The sequence below is a fragment of the Lissotriton helveticus genome, chromosome 1_1 (assembly GCF_964261635.1).
Source record: "Lissotriton helveticus chromosome 1_1, aLisHel1.1, whole genome shotgun sequence".
Classification (NCBI taxonomy): Eukaryota; Metazoa; Chordata; class Amphibia; order Caudata; family Salamandridae; genus Lissotriton; species Lissotriton helveticus.
Window position 1 is genome coordinate 1,469,804,477 of NC_136057.1, and position 21,865 is coordinate 1,469,826,341.

The 21,865-nt window shown below is 44.1% G+C and overlaps 1 protein-coding gene across 1 annotated transcript in view; it reads right to left on the minus strand.

Annotated features, from left to right (window-relative positions):
- Nucleotides 1–10,171: 10,171 nt before the first annotated feature.
- The window catches only part of PA2G4 (proliferation-associated 2G4), a 50,778-nt gene continuing 39,084 nt past the window's right edge, over nucleotides 10,172–21,865 (minus strand). The window contains exons 10-13 of the mRNA XM_078686280.1: nucleotides 18,562–18,656; nucleotides 17,963–18,090; nucleotides 17,709–17,762; nucleotides 10,172–11,396 (exon numbers count right to left, since the gene is read on the minus strand). Of these exons, the coding sequence (XP_078542406.1) occupies nucleotides 11,334–11,396; nucleotides 17,709–17,762; nucleotides 17,963–18,090; nucleotides 18,562–18,656 (340 nt within the window). The 3' untranslated portion in view covers nucleotides 10,172–11,333. The remainder of the gene's footprint in view (nucleotides 11,397–17,708; nucleotides 17,763–17,962; nucleotides 18,091–18,561; nucleotides 18,657–21,865) is intronic.

A 21,865-nucleotide genomic window follows, 5' to 3' on the forward strand; every position in this document is an offset into this window, starting at 1 on the left:
AATTATGTGGTATTAAATTAACTGGAATTATGTAGAATGGGATGGAGTGTTATGGAGTGTAAATATGTGTATTGGTATGTGGTCTTGTGGTGTGGTATGTAGTGGAATTTAATTATGTGGTGAGCTGTTGAATTGTGCAACATGTTGAATTTTGAGGTGTGGATTGGATGCATTTGTTGTGTAATTGTGTTGATTTGAATTATGTTGTGCAGAATGGAAATGTGTGGAGCTGAATTGTGTGGCGTGGAACTGTGGTATTTTGAGTTAAATTATGCTGATGGGAATTATGTGGCATGGTGAGGATTGTATTTGTATGGATGGTTGCTATGTGGCATAGTAGTTTTATGTGGGATGCATTTATCTGGTATTTAGAGTGTAATTAGGTGCAATGATGAATGTGCACTTATGTGCAAAGGCTATATTGAATGTATTTTATTATCCGTTACGAATAACGGTAACAACGGCTGCAGGAGGACTGTCAAGATTGTGTGTTTGCAGGGCCTATTTTAGCCTTAAGTTGTTGGATGCAAAGTTACCAGACCGAAACTGCCACACCATTAACAAAAAATAAATAAACACAGATCCTGGAGATGCGGTTAGAAAGAGTACTTAAATGAAGGGCTTCAGGTGATATTACAATTTGAATGCAGCACTTTAAACGATCCCTTGCCCATGGCTTGGTAAAGGAAATAACTTTTTTTTAACAATTTAGGTGGCGAATGCAGATTTAATGAATAAATCTTCAGCAGCATTTCAAATGTTTAAAAATGCTAACTCTAAACATGTTTCTTGAAATAGGATTAGAACCCAGACATACAAAGTGCACAGTAATCTAAATACAAAGTGTCGACCTGCTAGTGTGCTGGGTTTATGACACTGCCCTGGTAACATTACATGTGAAGTTTAATGGCCCACTGAAGGAGGGTGGAGTAGCAGAGGCAGCAATGAATATTGGCAGGGAGCTCATTTATGGAAAGCAACCTAACGAAGTAAAGAGGCACCGCTAAGCAGGCGCTCATGTGAGAAAAAAGCTGTTGTGTGTGAAAAGTGTGGCACAGCAGAAAGAATACAGAGGAGCAGGTCAGCATGCCAGGTCCGTTACGTGGGGAAAGTGCAAGGAGCAGAGATGCACACTGGCGAGAGCCATAAAAGCACAGATGAGGAGGAAAGAGCAACAGTAGGGAGGCAGCTGAAACAGCCCTGCCGCTCCACCGGGGGTGAACGCCAATTAAGACATTGCCCCCTCATTCTAGTACAAAAATGAGAAACATTAAGCAATAAATCTTACAGGCTATAAATAAACGAATAGTGCGCTAAACACAAAACATGTACTACAAAAAGCACCCGTAAATGTGGCCTGAAAATACAGTGCCCGTTGCGTTTCAAAATCGGAATGTAGCTAAAAGAAAAGACTGCTTTGTTAATTTGCACAAGCACAGTGGCACGCAATGGGTGCAGACTGCAAATAAATAGCGTGCTGACATTTTTTAGGAGTGCTTCACGTTTGCAATTTACCTCGAGGCAAACGCTTTCGAGGAATACGAACCGCTTCAGTGGTGTGGCCAAGATGCCCTCGGTTAGCCTCGGTCTGGGGCATACACGAGTGCACATTAAAGACCCCGGCAGTGGGGTAGCAGGGGGACAGCGAGGATCAGATGCACGCAGCTGACGTGCTCCCTGGAGCTAAAGTGCAGCAGCAGTAACCTGAAAAGTGTGAAGAAGAGCCGCTACTTGCGCAGGCACATGAGGGTGCATATGGGGCCCAGAGCGATGCCTGAGGAGCCGGCCAAAGTACTGGTAGATTGAACAGAAGTGGCACAATAGGCCACCCATGCACAGCATTTCGCTTGACTCCTCAAAGTAACAAGTCTGGCCTCAAAAGTGGTGGGGCAAAAAGAAGAGCACTGTGTTTCAATGACCGGTGACAATGGAGGAAAGACAGATGGCGGCACTTAACCGCACGCTGGTGGCCTTTGGCAGCACTTTCAAAAGCCAGCTACTAAATGTCTCGGCCAGACCAGCGCATGATCAGGCCGAGACCTAATAAAAACACCAAGCCACAGAAGTGCCAGTGCACAGTTTCAGTGTAAACTCATTGTGCTGTTATCGAAGTTTGAGTCACTACTTATCTAGGATAGCACTGAAAGAATTAGAACAAGGGAGGAATGGGTTGGGGAAGCAGTAAAGAGGGCATGGGTTGGGGAAAGTAGAAGACAAACAGCACAGAGTGGGGAGACAATGGGTGTAAGAGCAAAGTGGAGTATGTGGTGGGAAAGCAGACGAGAAGAAGGTAACTGGAGGGATGGGGAACTACACAATGGTGAGCGGGACGGAGAGAAGTACATGGGTGACAGACAGCAGGTGGAGAGGTACACTTACTGTCTGAAACAACTTGGCCTAACCTTGCCAAGACCACAGATCACAAGGAATCATTTGCACCGCGAGCGTCAGCATTTCAGTGAAGGCTGTGCAGTTTTCGGCGAAGGACTGGGAGCTCTGTGAAGAGAGACTCTTGTGTTCGATGAGGACCGGTAAGTGCTGCAAATATATCAGTGAGATGTTGTAAAGGCCACAGTGGCAACTGTGAGGACCATACAGGTGCCACAGAGGATTGGGAACAAGGATGTTTGACGGACAGGCAGAATTATTTGCAGCTTTTGTTAAGCAGAAAGGATATGAATGTCTCGTGGAAAAAGGTAAAGGCAGGCTAAGCGATCAACATTTCTAGGACAGATCGTGTGATGAGCTAAGAGACGCGTAGGGCAAAGGGAATTTATATGTCTGTCGGAGAAAACAGGGCCTAGCCTGAGACCCCGACCCTCCGAAAGATGGGTGAGGGTCAAAAACAATAGTTGCGGGTGTCAGACTAATTCAGGGAAGAGGGTGAGGCCCCCGACAGGCCGCAGACAAGCAGCGACCTACTGGATGTGTGGCAGTCCCAGCCGTGGGATTGGGAGATGGAGTTTAGACAGAGGGGGGCTTACTTCTGGTTTTCGGTCACTGCACAACTTCCTGATCATAGCACTGGGCCATTCACACATCAAAGACAGCAAGAAAGAGAATGTGTGCACTGAGGAACCAGTGCAAAACTGCCATCAGAATGTACCTATGGAAGACGGGCGCCAGGGAATCATGTAATAGCGCATTTATTGCATTGCTCCCACAAGAGCAGGGTCATGACGGACACATTTCTTGTATAAAACACAAGTATTTTCAATCTTGACGCCGTGTACAGATCGAGTGGCTGTCGGCGGAAGTGTGCCTACCGACAAAGGTGTTCAGTTGCTTCAGCCCTGAATGACCCTTTGTATTAATAATAGGTAAGAGACGAGAGCCCGTCAACAGATGAAAGGTTTATGCCATGCGTACCTTTACTGAAAGAAGGGATCCCACTTTGTCTCAATCCACTAAAGTGATATGCATCAAGCAGACTGTTTGCCCCGAGCGACCCAGGCAGGCCTGGGTATAGTCAGCGGTTGCTGCGATTTGACAACTGCTTTTCCGGTTCCACATGCTTCAATTTACAAGACCAGAGAGCTACTGTGAGTAGGAGCCCGCTGCAAACATTTTGTGCTGTCTTTCAGTGGCCACCGTGTGTATGCATGTTACTTTGGGTTTGCATATATTAAAGCAGTGGTTCCCAAACTTTTGACTCCCGAGGACCCCCATCGAGTCACCACTGGAAGCCGTGGACCCCCAAGCAATTTGTAGGATTTAAATTTCAAACATTAACAGTATTTAAAAAAAAATTAACATGTGTGCACACAAAACAAATAGTCAAATTACTAATGATTTTAGGGACATATTTACAAGCCCCTATCACCATGGGAACATCACTTTTTGAGATGTTCCCGTGGTGATAGGGGCTTCGCCTTATTTACAAGACACCGTTAAGCCACGTAACGTGCCTTAACAAATAAGACCCCCTTTCACCCTGCACCACCCATTGATTTTGACGCTGCCCCCTATTTAGAAGGGCAGCATAAATGGGAGGCAGCGCCAAAATTTAGGCCAGGGAAAACCTGGTCTTAATTTGGCAAAACAGGGTGAACTGCTTCATTTCTCGTTTTTGCAGAACGCCTTGGATTATTTATGTTCAGGAAGGTGAACCTTCCTGCACATCAACAATCTTAAAAAAAGAAAGCCATTTTGTGTGCTGCTTTAAGCAGCACACATAGAAGTGAAAAAACTACAATTCAAGATTGTTTATGTGCAGGAACGGGGGACCTTCCTGTACATAAAGTATCTTCCCCTGTTAAGTGTAGCGCCAGCGCAGGGGAAACGCAGGGCTGCACCATATTCTTGTACATATGGTGCAGCCCTGCGTTTCTGAAGTGGCGGAGTGTGTTGTTAAGCCAAGGAGGCTAACAACACTCTGCCACTTCTGTTGTATTCTATATTGAAAGAATTTGCAAGAAAACGAAAAAGGTTATGGGAAGGTTGGTGCTGCATCTCCGTGACTACCTTTTCAATGGTTGGTTTTATTTCGCAGTACGAGGCTCCTGCTAGGGCCGGACTGGAAACCCAAAGCAGCCCTGGCAAATGATTTCAGACCAGTCCCCATAGGGTGCATACCAAGTGCAGTGAGTGAGCATGACCACTGCTAAGGGGGCTTTGGGAGGTTCTCCCCCTAAGAAATGTAGGAGACAATGGTGCAGTCTACAACACATCATTATATATTGAATTGTATTCGCTTTTAAAGAATAGTAAATAAAGACCTAACTATGCACCAGAATACGAAAATCTTTCTGAGGGTTCTTCAATGCTTCCCCCACTATCACCCTCCAACAGTGCTTCTCATCTCCCCACAGCCCCTCGGACACGTTTATTTCATTTTTTATAGCATCTCTCATACCAGTGTAGGATGTCAGAGCAATTTACATCACACACATATAGAGACAGTGAATCATAGGTGTAAATCAGTGTATAGAAAATGTTACATAAGACACGGGACTACAAGGTGTAGAACTTACATGTCATTCATACTGGTAGGCATTTTTAAAGAGTGCTTGGTCTGGAGAAGCACAAACTCAGGATTCAGAACATAACACCATGGTTAGCATTGACTTTAACAAAAATGTAGTTCCACCCAAATAAACCTTTTTAGCAGCATCAGTATAATGAAAGACAGGGAAAAAACGTAAGACACAAACTTGTCCCTTTCTATTTGCAAGCAGCTGTTTGATGGTAGTTTGTAAGTCACTGTGTTTGATTACAATTGTCACTTATGAGCTGCACTTTAACAAAAGAATCTCTGACAAAAGCAGTAACCCACTGACCGATGCATATAAAAAACTGTTTTTTAAAATGCATGGTGCAAGTTCTTTGCAGTAGGCATATTAACCCTCTGTGCTACATTAGATAAGTCAAAGCTGCTACTGGACAAAACTCTCCTCTCTCCAGCAGGGACATTAATCACAGACACTATCTTGACACTTTTATTGTTCTTTGAAAACTGCTAATTAAACAAGATACCTTGCAGTGCTTTTAAAACCACTGCCTGCAGACCCCCTGGGAATGTGTCAAGCAGTTTGGGAAACACTGTATTAAAGGGTTTACAGAGCACACGCGTTCCAGGTGGTCATCGACTACACGGACATGACCTGCGTGATCAGTCACAGTGCAGAGGCATTTTCAGTATGCTATGTGTGAGACTCAGCAGCTAATTAGTTACTCATGTGGGTCTGTGATACTGAAGATGTAGAGTTCACATGCCGTGCTGTATTGAAACTAGTGGTGCACGCGCACCACAGGAGCGGGACGGGAATCGAAACCAGTGGTGCACATGCACCACAGAGGAGCGGGGACGAGAAAGCCTGTTGTCTGTGCCGCGCTAATGCACGTAACAGACACAAACAGGACTGGGCAGAGCAAAGGCGGGACATGCACCCACCTTTGCCCAATTGTGTGCTGTATTTTTTTTTAAAGCACGCTAAAGGCAATTGCAGCCCGCGAAAGCAAAACCACACGCACGAGCGTGTGGTCAACTTGCAGAACCCCGTACAAGAGGCCTTGTGCTGCGCACTGCAATGCTAGACGAGAGACCTAAAAAGTAGGCCTTACGTACTGCAAAAAAAAAAAAAGTTAACTGCAATAGGCTTTTAAGGGAGTTATTACACTGTGCGAAGACCAGTACGTATTTTGTTACAGAGAATCTCGTGAATTATCACAGTAGGCAAAGGTTTTAGTGCGGTTACTCCCTCTGCCAAACCGTGGCTATAGAAGATGTGCACGGTCAGAATCCTTGTTGGACCTTATTAGACAATATATTTTGTTTTGTCAACTGTAATTTTGTATACTACATCATTTTATGACTAAGCCCGGCAGCTGCCTTGTGAAAAAGCTTAAGCACAGTGAAAGAGGTTTTGGGTAATTATGGTGACAAGCAAATAAGAAGTGTTTGATTCACTAGAAGAAAAAAATATATATTGCCAGTGGTATAGGTATGATCAGTATATGATTAACACAGTTGGTCCGACAGATTGAAACGTATATGTTAAAATTGATAAGACATTTAAGGGTGGATTGTTAATTGCATTAAAACCTACAGCTGGGTAATTAGTTACCTGAAATGCTACAATAGCATCTTTTGTACGTAAAATGTTGTGTTGGTTAGCCTCGGACAAAGCGTAGGATATTTGCACTGCAATAATTCTTGCTAGACTCTTTCAAGCTCTTGTAATGAACGAAAATCATGAAATACAAAAATACAGCTACAGTGAGTGTGTCACCACTGTTCTGTTTGTCATGGATGGGCACTGGGTGTAAACACAGTATACTGCAGGGGGTAATGGTTCAGCCATAGCCTCCTTGTGGACTGCATTTTCTGATCACGCCTGCATCAATCTGAAAGAGTACGCTTTCAAGTGCGGGCTATTTGGCCAGTCCTTTCGTTATTTCCTTTAACAGGTTTATTTTTTTTTTTCTCCTCCTCTGTATATTTTTATTTTTAAGATACTAAAGCTCGCAAGGCACTGCTAATGGATGACTTGCAGCTCAATTTATCTGCAATGCGCTGCATCCGACGTGGCCACTTCCTCTAAAGTAAAACATTATGAAATGCCGTGGTATGCAGTGTATCATTTTACCATTTCAAGATGGCCAACGGTGGGACTAAATGTAACATCCATGCTGGAACTTTTAGAATATGCCCAATACTTCTGCAGGACATAAACCTACTGTTTAGTTTTACTACTGCAAGCAATTCCCTACCAAGATTAGAAAGACGTATTTTTTCCTACTTGCACTTTAAATTTATCTTGTATATGTGGAGTTTGTGTTTTATTGTTGTGCCAGTAGAGGACTACAAGAACGAGTCACCGGAGAGACATATGGGTGCACTGAAGTTTAAAAGAGTGCATGTATGTATGACTTAAAGAGCATAAATCCCTCAATGACCCAAAGCACTTCCAATTGTAAGCAAAACTCATTGGCATTGCCAATGCATGCTTTTCATAAGTTTAAGGTTTTCAGTTGCAACAGCGCACGTCACAGCAATCTGCAATGTGATCCCACAGCTAAGATTACACACTTCACAGTGGTCCACTTGGGGCAAAAGGCCCTTCGCTTATTTTCTGACTAACCAAACAAATTTCGGTGAAAACCCTTCAACTTTCTACTGTGTTCTCCAATTCCCTAGTACAGCCTCAAAGACCTTCAACTCTTCCACGCTTTCTTTTAACGTCTTGCGCAAAAAACTCAAATTTCCCACTTCTAAAATTGAGCACTCAATCGTGCTTCCAGACCCAAAGCAACAAAACGAATCTGCAGAGGATATTGAAGGATGCACAAGACATCAAATGGGCACCGAAACCACTGCAAACCGTACCAATGGACGGCAGAATTATGCACAGCATGTGAATTAAGTAAAGATTTATGCTGCAAAACAACCGATGAACATCGGTGCCCAACACTAGGTGGCAGGAATATACAGCCACACAGGATATATTTTACTTTATGTATATCTATATTACATATATAAAAAAGCACACTGCACAAGCAGGCCCATGTACGATGGGAGTATTTATCGTGCATATGGGCAAACTGGGCACGAGCAGAAAGCCATCACTCAGTCTGGCAAGCCAGCGGCTGAAGTGAGCTGCCCGAGGCTATATAGTATGCTATTGTGGATGAAAGCAAAATGTGAACGACACTACAGCAGACCAGTGGAATAAGTTGACCAAAAGCCCGGTATGAATAAAACACTCCTCACCAACGTAAGAAGGCTACAACAATACTGGAATTAACAGCTAGAGGAACTGCCACCCTTCACTAACTTGATAGGTTATATCCTACACATTCTCTGCAGAAGCCACAGTGGCTTGTAGCGCATCACAAAGGAAAACTCATCAATTAATTAGGCCAGCTAGCATACCGAACATAAAAATCCACCAGCCCTATTATGCCAGTATCACACCACGTCAGCCTCAAGTGAGCACACCTTGTTCAAAGAAAGTCTTTACCCATTTGTGTAGGAAAATAGGTCCGATTGTAAAAAATAAACATCACTGAAATTAAAAAGAACTGTCCTACTCATTTAGAGCTTCACTCATGTCCTTGTGACATACTCAAACCATTAGAGGGTAGGCTTTGTGATTCATATACATCTCCCAGACAAAACACTGCACACACTAGATGTAGGATTCTGATCACACAGACATCACTTTTCAATGCCTTTATTTGAAGAAAAATGCTGGTACAATGCTAAAGTCCCATTTCATATCATACCTAACAAGTGTTTTACCCCAGCAAGTAACGGAGCAGAACATTATTCCGAATGCACCATTTCAAAAGTTCCTAGATTTGTTTGGTCAGAGACACGTTTTTACTTTTCCTTTATACAAAGAGTATTGCTGGGAGTGCTAAATGTAATCTTAACGTCCCTGCTGTGTTCTTCTGTAGATCAGCAGGACCAGTGGCCCGGCCACATGATCCTGTAGTTGATAATCCAAAAGGTGCGAATAAATCATATCACAACACACTTTGAAATTAAGCTAATTAGTTAGGTTAGGGGATTACTTCTCAGGACATACATCGAAAGGCAGGGGATTGCAAGCAACAGGTACAAAGAACCAAAGGCACTGGTCACAAGACACAACCTAACGATCCGAATATAATGAGTGACAGGAAGAGTGGAGTTGGTAAAACAAAGGCAACAATGGCCATTTGTCTCACAATCTTTCATCAAGACCGTCTTGAGTGGAAATCTGGGATCATATAAGCCAAAATCCCATCAGTATTTCCACCACCCAGGTGTAAACTAGTCAATAAAATTACGAGAGACTTCCACACGATTATTAATAAAGATCTTCTAAACAAATTCACTGCTCCAAGATGGCATACCTGGCAAGAGGTAGGCTTTTGTGATAATGTCTCAGCTGGAACGAGATTTGAAGTTGTACTTTCTTTGAACGGCATCCCATCACATGGATCAGCTGGGATTCCGATAGCACCATAACTAGGAGCCCTGCACCACCACCAATAATTACCATACCACTCCCTAGACACAACACAATGTCCGTGCAAAGTCTTAATACTACCATTATTAACAAAACACAAAACGACTTCAAGGACTAAAGGAGGTTTTTTTTAAGCAAACCGCTGTTTTACATAGAATTACAAAAAAAAATAGTACGGCCAAAGAGCCACTACGTGCACAAGAGTCCCTCTATAACCTCCGCCAAGTTAGAATACAAGCGTATTAACTGTGCAGGAGATTTCTGATCGCTTCGGATGCCGATGTGATTGGCGAGGGAAATCTTCATTTTGGAACTCCTGAATAACAGCCAATCTACATAAGGAAACGCAGTTATCTAAAAGTGAATTGCTTTTTTGCAGAAGTGACCGGAGCAAAATCATCCTGCAACTCCAAATAACTCTGCCTTTATTTTTTAAGACCACAATATTGTGTGCAGTCACCTTTTATTAAAAAAAAAAGTTTCTCATTGAAAAAAGGCGCACCAACGTGTGCTACTGTCTCCTGCTCGGTTTTACAATTCGTCTGGTCAATTTTCTACCTTCAGTTGGAGGAATACTGCTCAGTTGAAATTCCAACTAATCAGCGACCACTGGTTAAACTCCCATGGAACTTAAGACCAACACCATCTAAAAAAATAAATAAAAAAAAAGCAGGGTCCAAAGACAAGACTGGCACGGACAAAAAAGGAACACATTTCAAATTCAATTTCCTTTAATAGACTTCACCTTTGGTACTTTTATAAATGCATTTCCGTTCATGACAATGTTGCAATAACATGGGCACTGCCCATGCCTCTGAAAAAAGGGACTCACATTTCAGAGTGATATAGCCACAGCTCGGTAGCTGTTAAGTGCTTGGATTCCAAGACATACCTTGATGCGGTGTGCTGGATCAGGCCCAACAAAGGGGATAAACTGCTCCAGTCATGTACAAAAAAAAAAAATTCACAGCAGAGTGGCCTCAAATTTTTTTCCATCAAGGATAAAGGGGGAGGGAGTGTGTGTACTGGGAGCCTTAGTCAGTACCAGATTCTATACACCTGTATGTTCAAATACACCCACAAAAAGGAAAAACCCACAGTGCAGAGACCTAATGCAGTGTCAAACTGCCAGCAGCTGCCAAAGGACACAGATCAGACCATGCCACTTCTACATTAAACAGCTGGAGGTTTGTAACCGGTGGAGATTTCGGAAGACTTCAATACTTAACACACTATGCCCTATTGCAATACCCCACTCAAAAGGTAATCATGGATCATTACAGTTTCCCTTACTCTCCAATACCAAAGGGATATCATAACTATAATTATGAGATTCAACTTTTAACCCACTGACTAACTACTCTCTGGGTGCTTTAAGTCCCTACCTTGTGCATACTACAGCAAATTGCTCTGAATACAACTGGGTCTGCACAATATGTTCTGAAAACTAGTGGTCTAGAGCAGAACATTTTCGAGTATCAGGGGCAGCAAGGTGGGGTTGCACATCGCACAGACAACAAGAATTTCAGAAGGATTCCTAAAGACAGTCGTTGAGTAAGCGCCTGAGAATGCTCAATGTGGCATCTTAAGATATATGGGCAGGAAAAGCCTACTTCACTTCTGAGAACAAGGACAAGGGCTTAGGAAGAGCAGCTTTAGACTGCTTTTTTTTATTAATTCGTGTTTTTGAATAGTCTGAAGTAGAGCCACCTCCCTCAGTGTCCACAGATGCCAACTGTACGCAGTGGGAAGTCCGAAGCTCATACGACAAAACAGGCCCCCTTTGTTTGTTCTTGAAAGGGGAGAATGGGGACAGGGTGGATGCAAATACTACAAAACCACTGGCAAATTGGAGTGAGGAAATTGAGAAGGGCCTCAGTCAGTGGTTTCAATCTCTTCGGCATCTCCACTGGTGGCATTTTCTGCATTCTTGGAGGCCTGCAAAAGCAAACGTGCAAAATAAGATAATGCAAAGCAACCAAGTATTTCATGCTGAATTTGTCTCTAGTTCATGTCGTTGAAGACTGCCGAATCAAGGTAGAGGCAGTGCAGCACTCTGGAAAAACCGAAGATCAACTGATCAGATGCAGGTTTTTACAAATAAAATGGCATATTTCAGCATACCTTCGAATGGAATATGCTACTTACCAGTATGCATCTGTTCTTGGCATAGAGGGCTGCAGAGTGGTACATTTATGAATAGATCGCCATCTGGTGTTGGGCTCGGATGATTGCACTTTGTTTTTCTTCTGGAGAAGTCTTTGTCGTCATAGGTGACTCCTCCTCTCGGTGTTAGTGCGCATGGGCATCGGCTCCATCCTTAGATTGTTTTGCCATAGTAGGGTTAGATGGAGTAGTGTAGTATAGTACATAAAGATATGCCCATGTAAATGTATCTAAATAAGATAATGTTGGGACAGACACAGGTTTCCGGGGAGGCAGGGAGGGCATGTACCACTCTGCAGCCCTCTATGCCAAGAACAGATGCATACTGGTAAGTAGCATATTCCGTTCGAGGCATATGGGCTGCAGATGGTACATTTATGAATAGATTGTACAGCAGTTACCTCCCTAGCGGTGGTCACCAGTGTCTGTCGCAACTGTCTGAAATAGAGTTTTTAATACAGCTTGGCCCACTCTGGCTTGTTGTGCAGCCTGTACATCAACACAGTAGTGCTTTGTGAATGTATGTGGTGTAGACCAAGTTGCTGCTCTACATATGTCATCTAGGGGAATGTTCCCTAAGAATGCCATAGATGCTCCTAGTTTTCTTGTGGAATGAGCTCTAGGAGGAACAGTTAATGTTCTCTTTGCTTTAATGTAACATATTTGTATACATCTTACAATCCATCTTGCGATGCCTGCTTTAGAGATAGGATTGCCCTTATGTGTTGGGGAAAATGCTACAAATAGTTGTTTAGTTTTCCTGAAGTCTTGTGTTCTTTCTATGTAGTACAAAATGGCTCTTTTAACATCTAGTGTATGTAGAGCCCTTTCTGCCACCGTCTGTGGCTTTGGAAAGAAGACTGGTAATTCCACTGGCTGATTGATGTGGAATGCTGAAATTACTTTAGGCAAGAACTTTGGGTTTGTTCTAAGAACCACTTTATTCTGGTGTAACTGTAGGAATGGTTCTTGTATTGTTAATGCCTGTAATTCGCTTACTCTTCTGAGTGAGGTAATAGCTATAAGGAATGCCACCTTCCATGTAAGGAATTGTATTTCGCACCTATGCATAGGTTCGAAGGGTGGCCCCATTAGTCTGGTGAGTACTACGTTGAGGTTCCAGACTGGGGAAGGTGGTAATCTTGGTGGAATGACTCTTTTAAGACCTTCCATGAATGCTTTTATCGCTGGTACTCTGAACAGTGATGTGCGCTGCCTGTTTTGCAGGTATGCGGCTATAGCTGCTAGATGTACTCTGATAGATGTGTACGCTAGATTACATTGCTGTAAGTGTAATAAGTAGCAAATAATCTCCCTTGTTGATACGTCTAGAGGGTTGATATTGTTATTAGTACAGTGTATAGCAAACCTCTTCCACTTAGCTGCATAGCATGCTCTGGTGGTTGGACGTCTCGCTTGTTTAATTATTTCCATGCAATTTGGGGGGAGATCTAAGTACCCAAATTCTAGGATTTCAGGAGCCAGATCGCTAAGTTCAATTGAGTTGGATCTGGGTGCATTATTTCTCCATGGTTCTGTGTAAGGTGCATGGGTAGAATTCGTAGCTTTTGATGTGGCACTTGTGAGAGTTGCAAGAGCGTGGTGAACCACGGCTGTCTTGCCCACGTGGGTGCTACTAGTATCATGGTCATTGAATGTTGTTGCAGTTTCCTGACCACTAATGGGATTAGTGGGAGAGGGGGAAAAGCGTATGCAAATTTGTTGGACCAATTTATCCATAACGCATTGCCCTGCGACAGGTGATGTGGGTGCCTGGACGCGAAGCTTTGGCATTTTGCGTTCTGATGAGTGGCAAATAGGTCTATCTCTGGTTGTCCCCATCTTTGGAAGAATGGCTGCAGTATTTGTTGGTGCAGTTCCCATTCGTGTATTTGTTCCGACTGTCTGCTTAAGATGTCTGCTATCTGGTTTTGAACTCCTGGTAGGTGTTCGGCTAACAGATAGATGTTTTGAGGAATGGCCCATCTCCAAATTTCCTGTGCTAGTCTGGATAATTGGAGAGAGTGCGTCCCCCCCTGTTTTTGAATATAATACATTGCTGTCATGTTGTCTGTTCTGATCAGGACTGCTTTGTGGATAACATGTATCTGAAAGGCTTTCAATGCTAGAAACACTGCCAGTAGTTCTAGGTAGTTGATGTGTAGTGTTCTTTCCTGCACACTCCACCTTCCTTGTACTGTGTACTTGTCCATATGTGCTCCCCATCCGGTGAGCGATGCGCGTCTGCTGTTATTGTCACCTGTGGAATTGGCTCTAGGAACGACCGCCCCTTGGTAATGTTTGTTCTGTTCCACCACTTCAGAGAGCGGTGTGTGCGGTCGTCTACCAACACCAGATCCGTAATCTGCCCTTGAGCCTGATTCCACTGTGTCGCTAAGCATTCTTGTAGCGGACGCATTTGTAGTTTTGCATATGGTATTAGCAGTATGCAGGATGACATCATGCCTAATAGCTGCATGAACACTCTTGCTGTTAGTGAGTGTTGTGGCTGAAATCTCTGAATGATTGTAAGCATTGCTTGGACCCTGACTGGGTTGGGGTACACTTTGGCTTTTTCTGTGTCTATAGTAGCCCCCAGATATTGTTGAACCTTGTTTGGTTGTAGGTGTGACTTTGTGTAGTTCACCGTGAACCCTAGCTGGTGTAGTAGCTGAATTGTCTTTTGTGTGTGTTGCAGACACTCCTCTTGCGACCTGGCTTTTATTAGCCAGTCGTCCAAGTATGGGAAGACATGAATTTGTTGTCTTCTTAGGTGAGCTGCTACCACTGCCAGGCATTTTGTGAACACCCTTGGTGCCGTCGTGACACCAAATGGAAGGACTTTGAACTGATAATGTTGTCCTTCTACCACAAACCTGAGGTATTTCCTGTGGGCTTTGTGAATAGGGATATGAAAGTAAGCGTCTTTTAGATCCAGTGTAGAAAGAAAGTCCCCTTTCTTCAGTAAAGGAAGTACTTGTTGGAGCGTGACCATGTGGAAATGTTCCGAATTTATGTATGCGTTGAGAGGTCTTAGGTCCAGTATTGGCCTTAGAGACCCGTCCTTTTTGGGGATTAGGAAGTATAGGGAGTATACTCCTGTTCCCTGTTGGTGCTGTGGAACCTTCTCTATGGCATGCTTTTCTAGCAGTGATATTACTTCCTGTTTTAATAGTGTCAGGTGATCTTGTTTCATTGGACGCTGTTTGGGGGGGATGTTTGGTGGGGTAGCTGTGAGTTCTAGGCAATAACCATGTTGGATAATTTGTCTTACCCACTTGTCTGATGTGATGTTTTCCCAGACAGGTAGGAACTGTGATAGGCGTCCCCCTACCAGTGTTATATGGTCTGGGGGAAGCTCTATGAAGTCACTGTTTTGGGGTTGGAGAGTTGCGGTTGTTGTTGTTTCCGCGACCTCTACCCTTGTTGTTGTTACCCCTGTATCCACCTCTAGAATTACCTCTGGGTGATGTAGGTGTAAAAGAGGTTTGCTGTTGGTTTGTGCCTGTACTTTTGGATCCTCCTCTATAGGTGGATCTACGAAAGGAACCTCTTTGTGTCGGCTGTTGCAATGCTCCCATTGATTTAGCCGTTTCTGTATCCTTTTTCATCTTTTCTAGGGCCTCATCTGTCCCTGTGCCAAAAAGTGTTTTCCCATCAAAAGGTTGGTTCAGTAACTATGTTTGTACCTCTTGTTTGAACCCTGATACTCTGAGCCATGCATGTCTCCTTAACATGATGCTTGTATTTGTCGACCTTGCCGCAGTTTCTGCCGCGTCTAGGGCGCACTTTATTGAAGTGTTAGTAATTAACTTCCCTTCTTTTATAAGTTGATCTGCTTTCTTTTGATGTTCTTTAGGGAGATGTTTGATGAGTGTTTCTAACTCATCATAATGCGCTCTGTCATACCTTGCAAGTAGTGCTTGCGTATTAGCTATGCGCCAACTGTTTGCCGCTTGAGATGCTACTCTCTTGCCAGAGGCATCTATTAGTTTAGACTCTTTGTCAGGAGGTGGAGCTTCTCCTGTAGATAAAGAGTTTGCTCTCTTGCGAGCGTTTGTGACCACTAGTGAGTCTAGAGGAATTTGTCCCTTAATGTATATTGGGTCTTTTGGAGCTGCCCTATATTTTTTATCAATTCTTGGGTTCAATACCCTAGCCCTCACTGGGTCTTTGAATATCTCTGATGTATGACTGAGAAGGCCCTTTAGCATTGGTAGTGTTCCTGATGTTCTTTGTGCAGTAGGTAGTGTTTCTAATAAGAAGTCCTGTACTAGAGGTTCTGTATGTAGGTCTACCTTATGAAATGTTGCTGCTCTAGTAATGAGTTGTGCAAACCCAGTATTGTCATCAGGAGGTGAAGGTTTTGAGGGATATGACTCAAGATCGGTATCATTACCTGATCCCACATTATACTCCTCCCATGGGTCTGCCTCCTCTGGGATTGTGTCCTCATCATCCCCAGGGTGTCCCCCCTCCCCTGTGTCACTCTCTCCATCTGTTGTAGGTGTAGATGGACGTGTGGGAGGGATATCTGGCCTATTGTGAGGAAGAGGTGAAGATGGTGTGTGAGGTTTGGGAGAAGGGGGAGGAGTTGTATTCGTCCCCATTGTTCTCTTCTTTGGATGAGCCTTGTCGTCCAAATGTTCATGTTTCCTCTTTTTAGGTAGTTCTGTGGCTACCTTGCCAGTCTTTGGGTCAATAAACAAAGTCTTTTGTTTAGGATCCGTTCCGTGTTCCTGTGTCGGTACCGCAGTTTTCGGTTCCGAAAGGTGTTTTTTCTTTGAACTGTCCATTTGTATTTTCGGTGCCGAAGTTTTGTTCGGATCCGACTTCTTCGGTATCGAAGATGTCCCCGGTGTCGGGGGTGTTTTCGGCGCCGAAGCGTGCTTCGGTGTCGACATGGACTGCTTCGACTTCGAGCTTTCCTTGACCTGGTGCTTCGGTGTCGATGTGGTCGGTTTATCGGAACCGGAACCACTATGATGTGGGACCGAGTGTTTCGGTTTCTGTTTCGTTGCCGGGCTCGAAGGCGGGGCGTTGGAAACTTTTTTCGGTTGTCTGACCGGGCTCGAGGGCGGGGTCGACACCGTGCGGGGTCTGTTTTTCGGTAAAGGGACGTCGTCACTCACGGTTTGTTGGACGTCGATTTCCTCGACGTCGGACTCGTCCGCTTCTGACCCCTCCTCGTCGGCCTCTTCTTCCTCCTCTTCTGGGTGCTGGTCCTCGAACAGCTCCGGGATTGCTTGTGACTGCATTCTCGATACCTCGTGTCTTCGGGCTCGACGGTTTCTAATCGTCGATTTTGACGAGAACGCTGCACAGGCCTCACAGTCCCTGGATTCGTGTTCAGGGGACAAGCAGAGGTTGCACACCTCGTGTAGGTCCTTGTGTGGGAACTTAGCACCACACGTTGGACATTTTTTGAATGGAGTCCTTTCCATGGACCCCGGGCTGGACTACGTCGAGTTTCTCGTAGTCGTCGTCCTTCGAACCGCGTCGGTATGGAGTGAAGTCGCGTTCGATAACGATACCGTCGATTTGGAAAGGAATACGCGCCGGTTATAACCTTCTTTGTTGAAGTCGGTCCGGAGCGCTTCGATCCTCATCCGAACCCGATGGCGGAAAAAAACAATCTAAGGATGGAGCCTATGCCCATGCGCACTAACACCGAGAGGAGGAGTCACCTATGACGACAAAGACTTCTCCAGAAGAAAAACAAAGTGCAATCATCCGAGCCCAACACCAGATGGCGATCTATTCATAAATGTACCATCTGCAGCCCATATGCCTCGAACACAATGTTTTGAGCTTTTGACAAACTTGTTAATCAAATATTGCTTGGTAGAGATTCACATTTTGCCAGAAGGCAGCATCCAATGCAATAATTAACTAAACCGTTATTGAGTGACCATTTCAGAGCTTCATACATCTTATTTCCACAACAACAATTCGCCTTTAGTGCACGTGCCACTTATAGCAAACCCTATCCCTTTGACTACAGCTTATCTGTAGCAACAGTATTTCAAATTCAAATCAGAAAAGTACATTTTACCTTTCGCCAATTGCCAAGAAAAAACATACCTTCTTTTTTTTCTTTTTCTGAGTTTTCCGGCTGGCGGAACTCAGCAAAAGTGCCTGAAAGGAAGAGCAAAATTGATTAGACGTCCTGGAAGACCACAGGATCACACAACAGTTAAGGACGTTTCTGGTACCTGCGCCCAGCATATCTGCAGAGAGGCATGCCTGCAGTTCCTGTTATTCAAACTAACGTCAACAGCAGCCATAAGCAAAGTAAAGAATGTATGATTAAATATGAAATGGCAGAATCCACAGACCTTCAGCTCGATATCCTGCACATCCAGTTCAGACTTGTATAACTCAGGCTCCAGTGGGCCGCTGGTGATCCTCATAGGACCATTAGCCATCAGCAGCACCGTGAACTTGAACTGGGCCACAAACTCCCCTGTAAAAGGAGAGAAATATATGAGCAGAACCGGGCCAATAAGTGCTGTAAGCTCTAGAGTCCAAAGCAATTGCTGTGCACTTGCTTTGTATAAGATGGCTGCACAGTGCCCAGCCCTAAACACATTCCCCTGAGTGTGCATGGGTAGCGATTCCATGGGCCTTCCAGATCTCTGCCCATTAACAGCACCCCTCCCTCGTCGTTGTCCCCCCCCCACCACCATCAAGGGATGGTGCTCTAATACATTAGCTTCTTCTGCCATTTAAAGAAGGACACGAGAAGCCCCCCCCCCTGCCATTAATACACTGAGATAAAGTGCATGGCCTCACCTTGTTCAGTATGCACGAGATCGGCTGCATGCACCCACTACTCGGCGAAGTATAGGTTGGTCTCCAAAATCAGGTTAAGTACCGAATGTATTACATTCACCTAATAGAACCCAAGGGTTAGTGCAGTCTCAAAGTGTCTTACCTTCCTTCTCATAAAGGACATTAAAAGGTTGCAACAGGTCGTGTTTGGCACATTCAACCACACCCATTCGGGCTTTCTTCTCATCCTCAAACGCCCTGCAAGAGAGGGTAACAGCGAGTAAGCATGCAGCAGCTTATGTATAAAAAGTATAAAGACTTAACAGCGGCAAGAACTCACAGCCCTATAAATTTAAACTGACAAACCAGTCCACAGTCGGATTCAATTTGCTGTAACAAACTAGGCTAGGAGAACTGAAATGGTCCAGCATTAGTGAAGCATGCCTGAAAACTACCAGAACTTGTGGATAAAAAAAGAAAAATTTGGGTGTGGGGTGGCATTATGCCTAGTCAGCTTGTACCTGGCTGGATTTCGACTTGCTGTACCAAAATATTTTTAAAATAACTTATTCTAAGGCCAGGATTTGCTGTACTTGACATCCTTTTAGAGAAAAGCTATTTAGAGTAAAACAGGGAAGAATCCTGCAGAGCAACGACAGAAAGAACTTTTGAAATTGCTGGTCTTTTGATCACTACAGTCGGCAGGGGCAGGTAAGGCTAGTGCTGGGGTTACCTCTGTTGGCTCGGAAGCAGCCGGCATTAGGCCAGTGCGGCTTATGCCATTGGAGGCGCACCCCTGCAGCATAAAAGCCTTGGCCTCAGACTGTTTGACGCTCTGAAACGGAAACTTAATTTTGTCACAATCCAAATAGCAATTTGGTATTTAAAGCCAGGGCAGAGGTTTGAGTGGGTCTTTTTTTCTGCTCTTTTATGCCTACAAAACAGCGCAAGAGGCTTAGGAAAGCCCATAATAAAAAGTCTAACTCTGGCACGGGGGAATTACATTTTAGACAGACTGGTCAAGTTTATGCCATTTTTAAAACATCAGTATAGACAAGAGTCAGCTGACATTATGTGAGAAAAAGGTCTACACAGAAGAGGCAGCTGCAGCGAAAGATATGATTAACGTGGTTACTGAAGTCAAGATGGACTCCACAAACATAAGCGTAACCAAGTTATGTTGACTTTCACTCAGCATTCCCTGCAGTGCAGAGAAATATCCAATGGGCAAAGCTGATGAACTGGGATATTTTTCGTCTCCTTAAAGACCCAACTATTGTATAAAGACACTTGGAAAAGAGTTAGGATGGGCAACGGCCTAATATTAAAAAAAACTACAAGGAATGGTCTAAAACAAGGCTGTGTACTGCTCCCCCCCCTTCATTTAGATCTTGCCATTATCATTCCTGCTCTGAGAAGTATTAATTCACATTCACCGACAGTGGCTGGTTTTAATGTCTTCCACCTGTTGTACGCTGAGGATATGGTCTTGATTAGCTATACATAGGTGGGGCTTCAGCACTTAATAAAACTGCACAGTATGCTGAGGCTCATGGTTTAAGTCAATCTTAATAAAAACCAAAAACATGCTAGTTTAAAAGGGAAGCGCTTCCCTGCCAACATTTTATTTAGAAGGGACAGTTCTGGAATCTGTATCAGAGTACAGATATTTGGGGGTGATTTTTGATTCCAGAGGCTCATTTAATAATCAGGGTGCTGCCCTTTTAAGAAGGAACAATTGATTAGTTGTTGGGTTTGCCTCACTGGGGAATTCCTTAAAAAGCTTGTCTCTTCAGTCACTGTTGCAAGTAATGGCAAATAAACATGCCCCTTCCTTGACGTATGGTGTGGCGACATTAAGAGGAAAAGCAGACAAAAATTATAGACGTCATGGTAAGAACTTATCGTCATCCGTTCAATTTACCTCGGCAGGCTTCACCAGCCCAAATCAGTTTAGAGTTTGGCCTCAGGAGACCGAATACAAGTAGCCCTGGAGCGTATTTGAAATTGTTTTACTAGTTAAAAATGTATTCAAGATCCACGCTTAGTATAATTTTGTGGGAGGCAATAAGTGACCTTAGAAGTTCTGCAGCACATGAACATTTCACAATATATATAATCCGCCTGGAAATCACTACCCATTCATTGATGAGCTATCTAACCTTCTTACCCAATCCTCAATTTCCAAATCTAAAAACATCTTCCTGGGAGACTTTAATCTCCATTGGAATGATACTAAAGATCCCCCAATCTCCCTCCTCTCTGACCTTCTCGAAATTAATGACCTCAATCAAATCTGTCAGTCGCCAACCCATTCCAAAGGAGCCACCCTTAACGCTATCATAACCTGCAAAGATCTAGCCCTCCTATCTAACATCATTCCCATTGTCTGATCCGACCATCACCTTATCCTGTTCACCATAACCACCTCTGCCTCCCCCCCTCCTTCCAAAACTATTAAACCCATGAAACTGATCAGAAATCTCAGTCTTACCCCTCCCGACTTACTTGAATCCAAACTTCGTGCCCAGCTTCTCGCTATCCCACCCTCCCTTAACACGAATGAACTAACCGAACAATATAACAAAGCTGTCACTGCTACCCTTGACCTTCTTGCCCCTCTCAAACTCAAAAAGCAAAGAAATATCCCCTCCAAATCATGGTTTAACACAGACCTTCATAATGAAAGACGTAGACTCAGACTGACTGAAAGATTATGGAGACAGCACCCCTCTCCTAACCTGACCCGCCTCAGACTTGCTAGATCGTCCTATAAAAAACACATCTTTAGACAAAAAACTTCCTTCTTCAGATCACAACTAGATCGAGCTCAGAATAGGCCAAGAGAACTATTCAACATTGTGCGCAATCAAACTACTTCCGCCCCCCCCCCCCTGTCCCACTGGCCTCGACGACTAGATGTGAAGAAATAGCTCTTTTTTTCAGACAAAATTAAACTTATTGAGCAATCCTTCCTCTCTACTGTGATCCCTCCCACCAATCCAAACATCTCTCTTAATATCCCACCCTCCACCATAACTCCCCCTACACCCACTACTGCCCAGCAAAACTCTGATCTCCCTCACCCCACCTTGCCTTCCAATTTCCTTGACTCCAATCATCCTAACTCTCCTACTAAAAATAATGCCACGTGGCTTAACTTCCAGCCTGTCACTGAAAGAGACGTCTTTAACATCATTTCCAAACTCAAGCCTTCCTCCCACACCAAAGACCCTCTCCCCTCCAAACATGTCCAAAACCTCAAACACATCATCACCCCTTCCTGGACCTCAAATATCTACAGCTCCCTTGCTACCGGCTGTGTCCCCACTTCATTGCAACTAGGCCAAATCACCCCCATTATCAAAAACCCTTTGGCAGACCTAAACGACCTCAATAACCTTCGTCCCATCTCCAACCTTCCCCTTCTTTCTAAAGCCCTGGAAAAATTTGTCCTTCTCCAACTA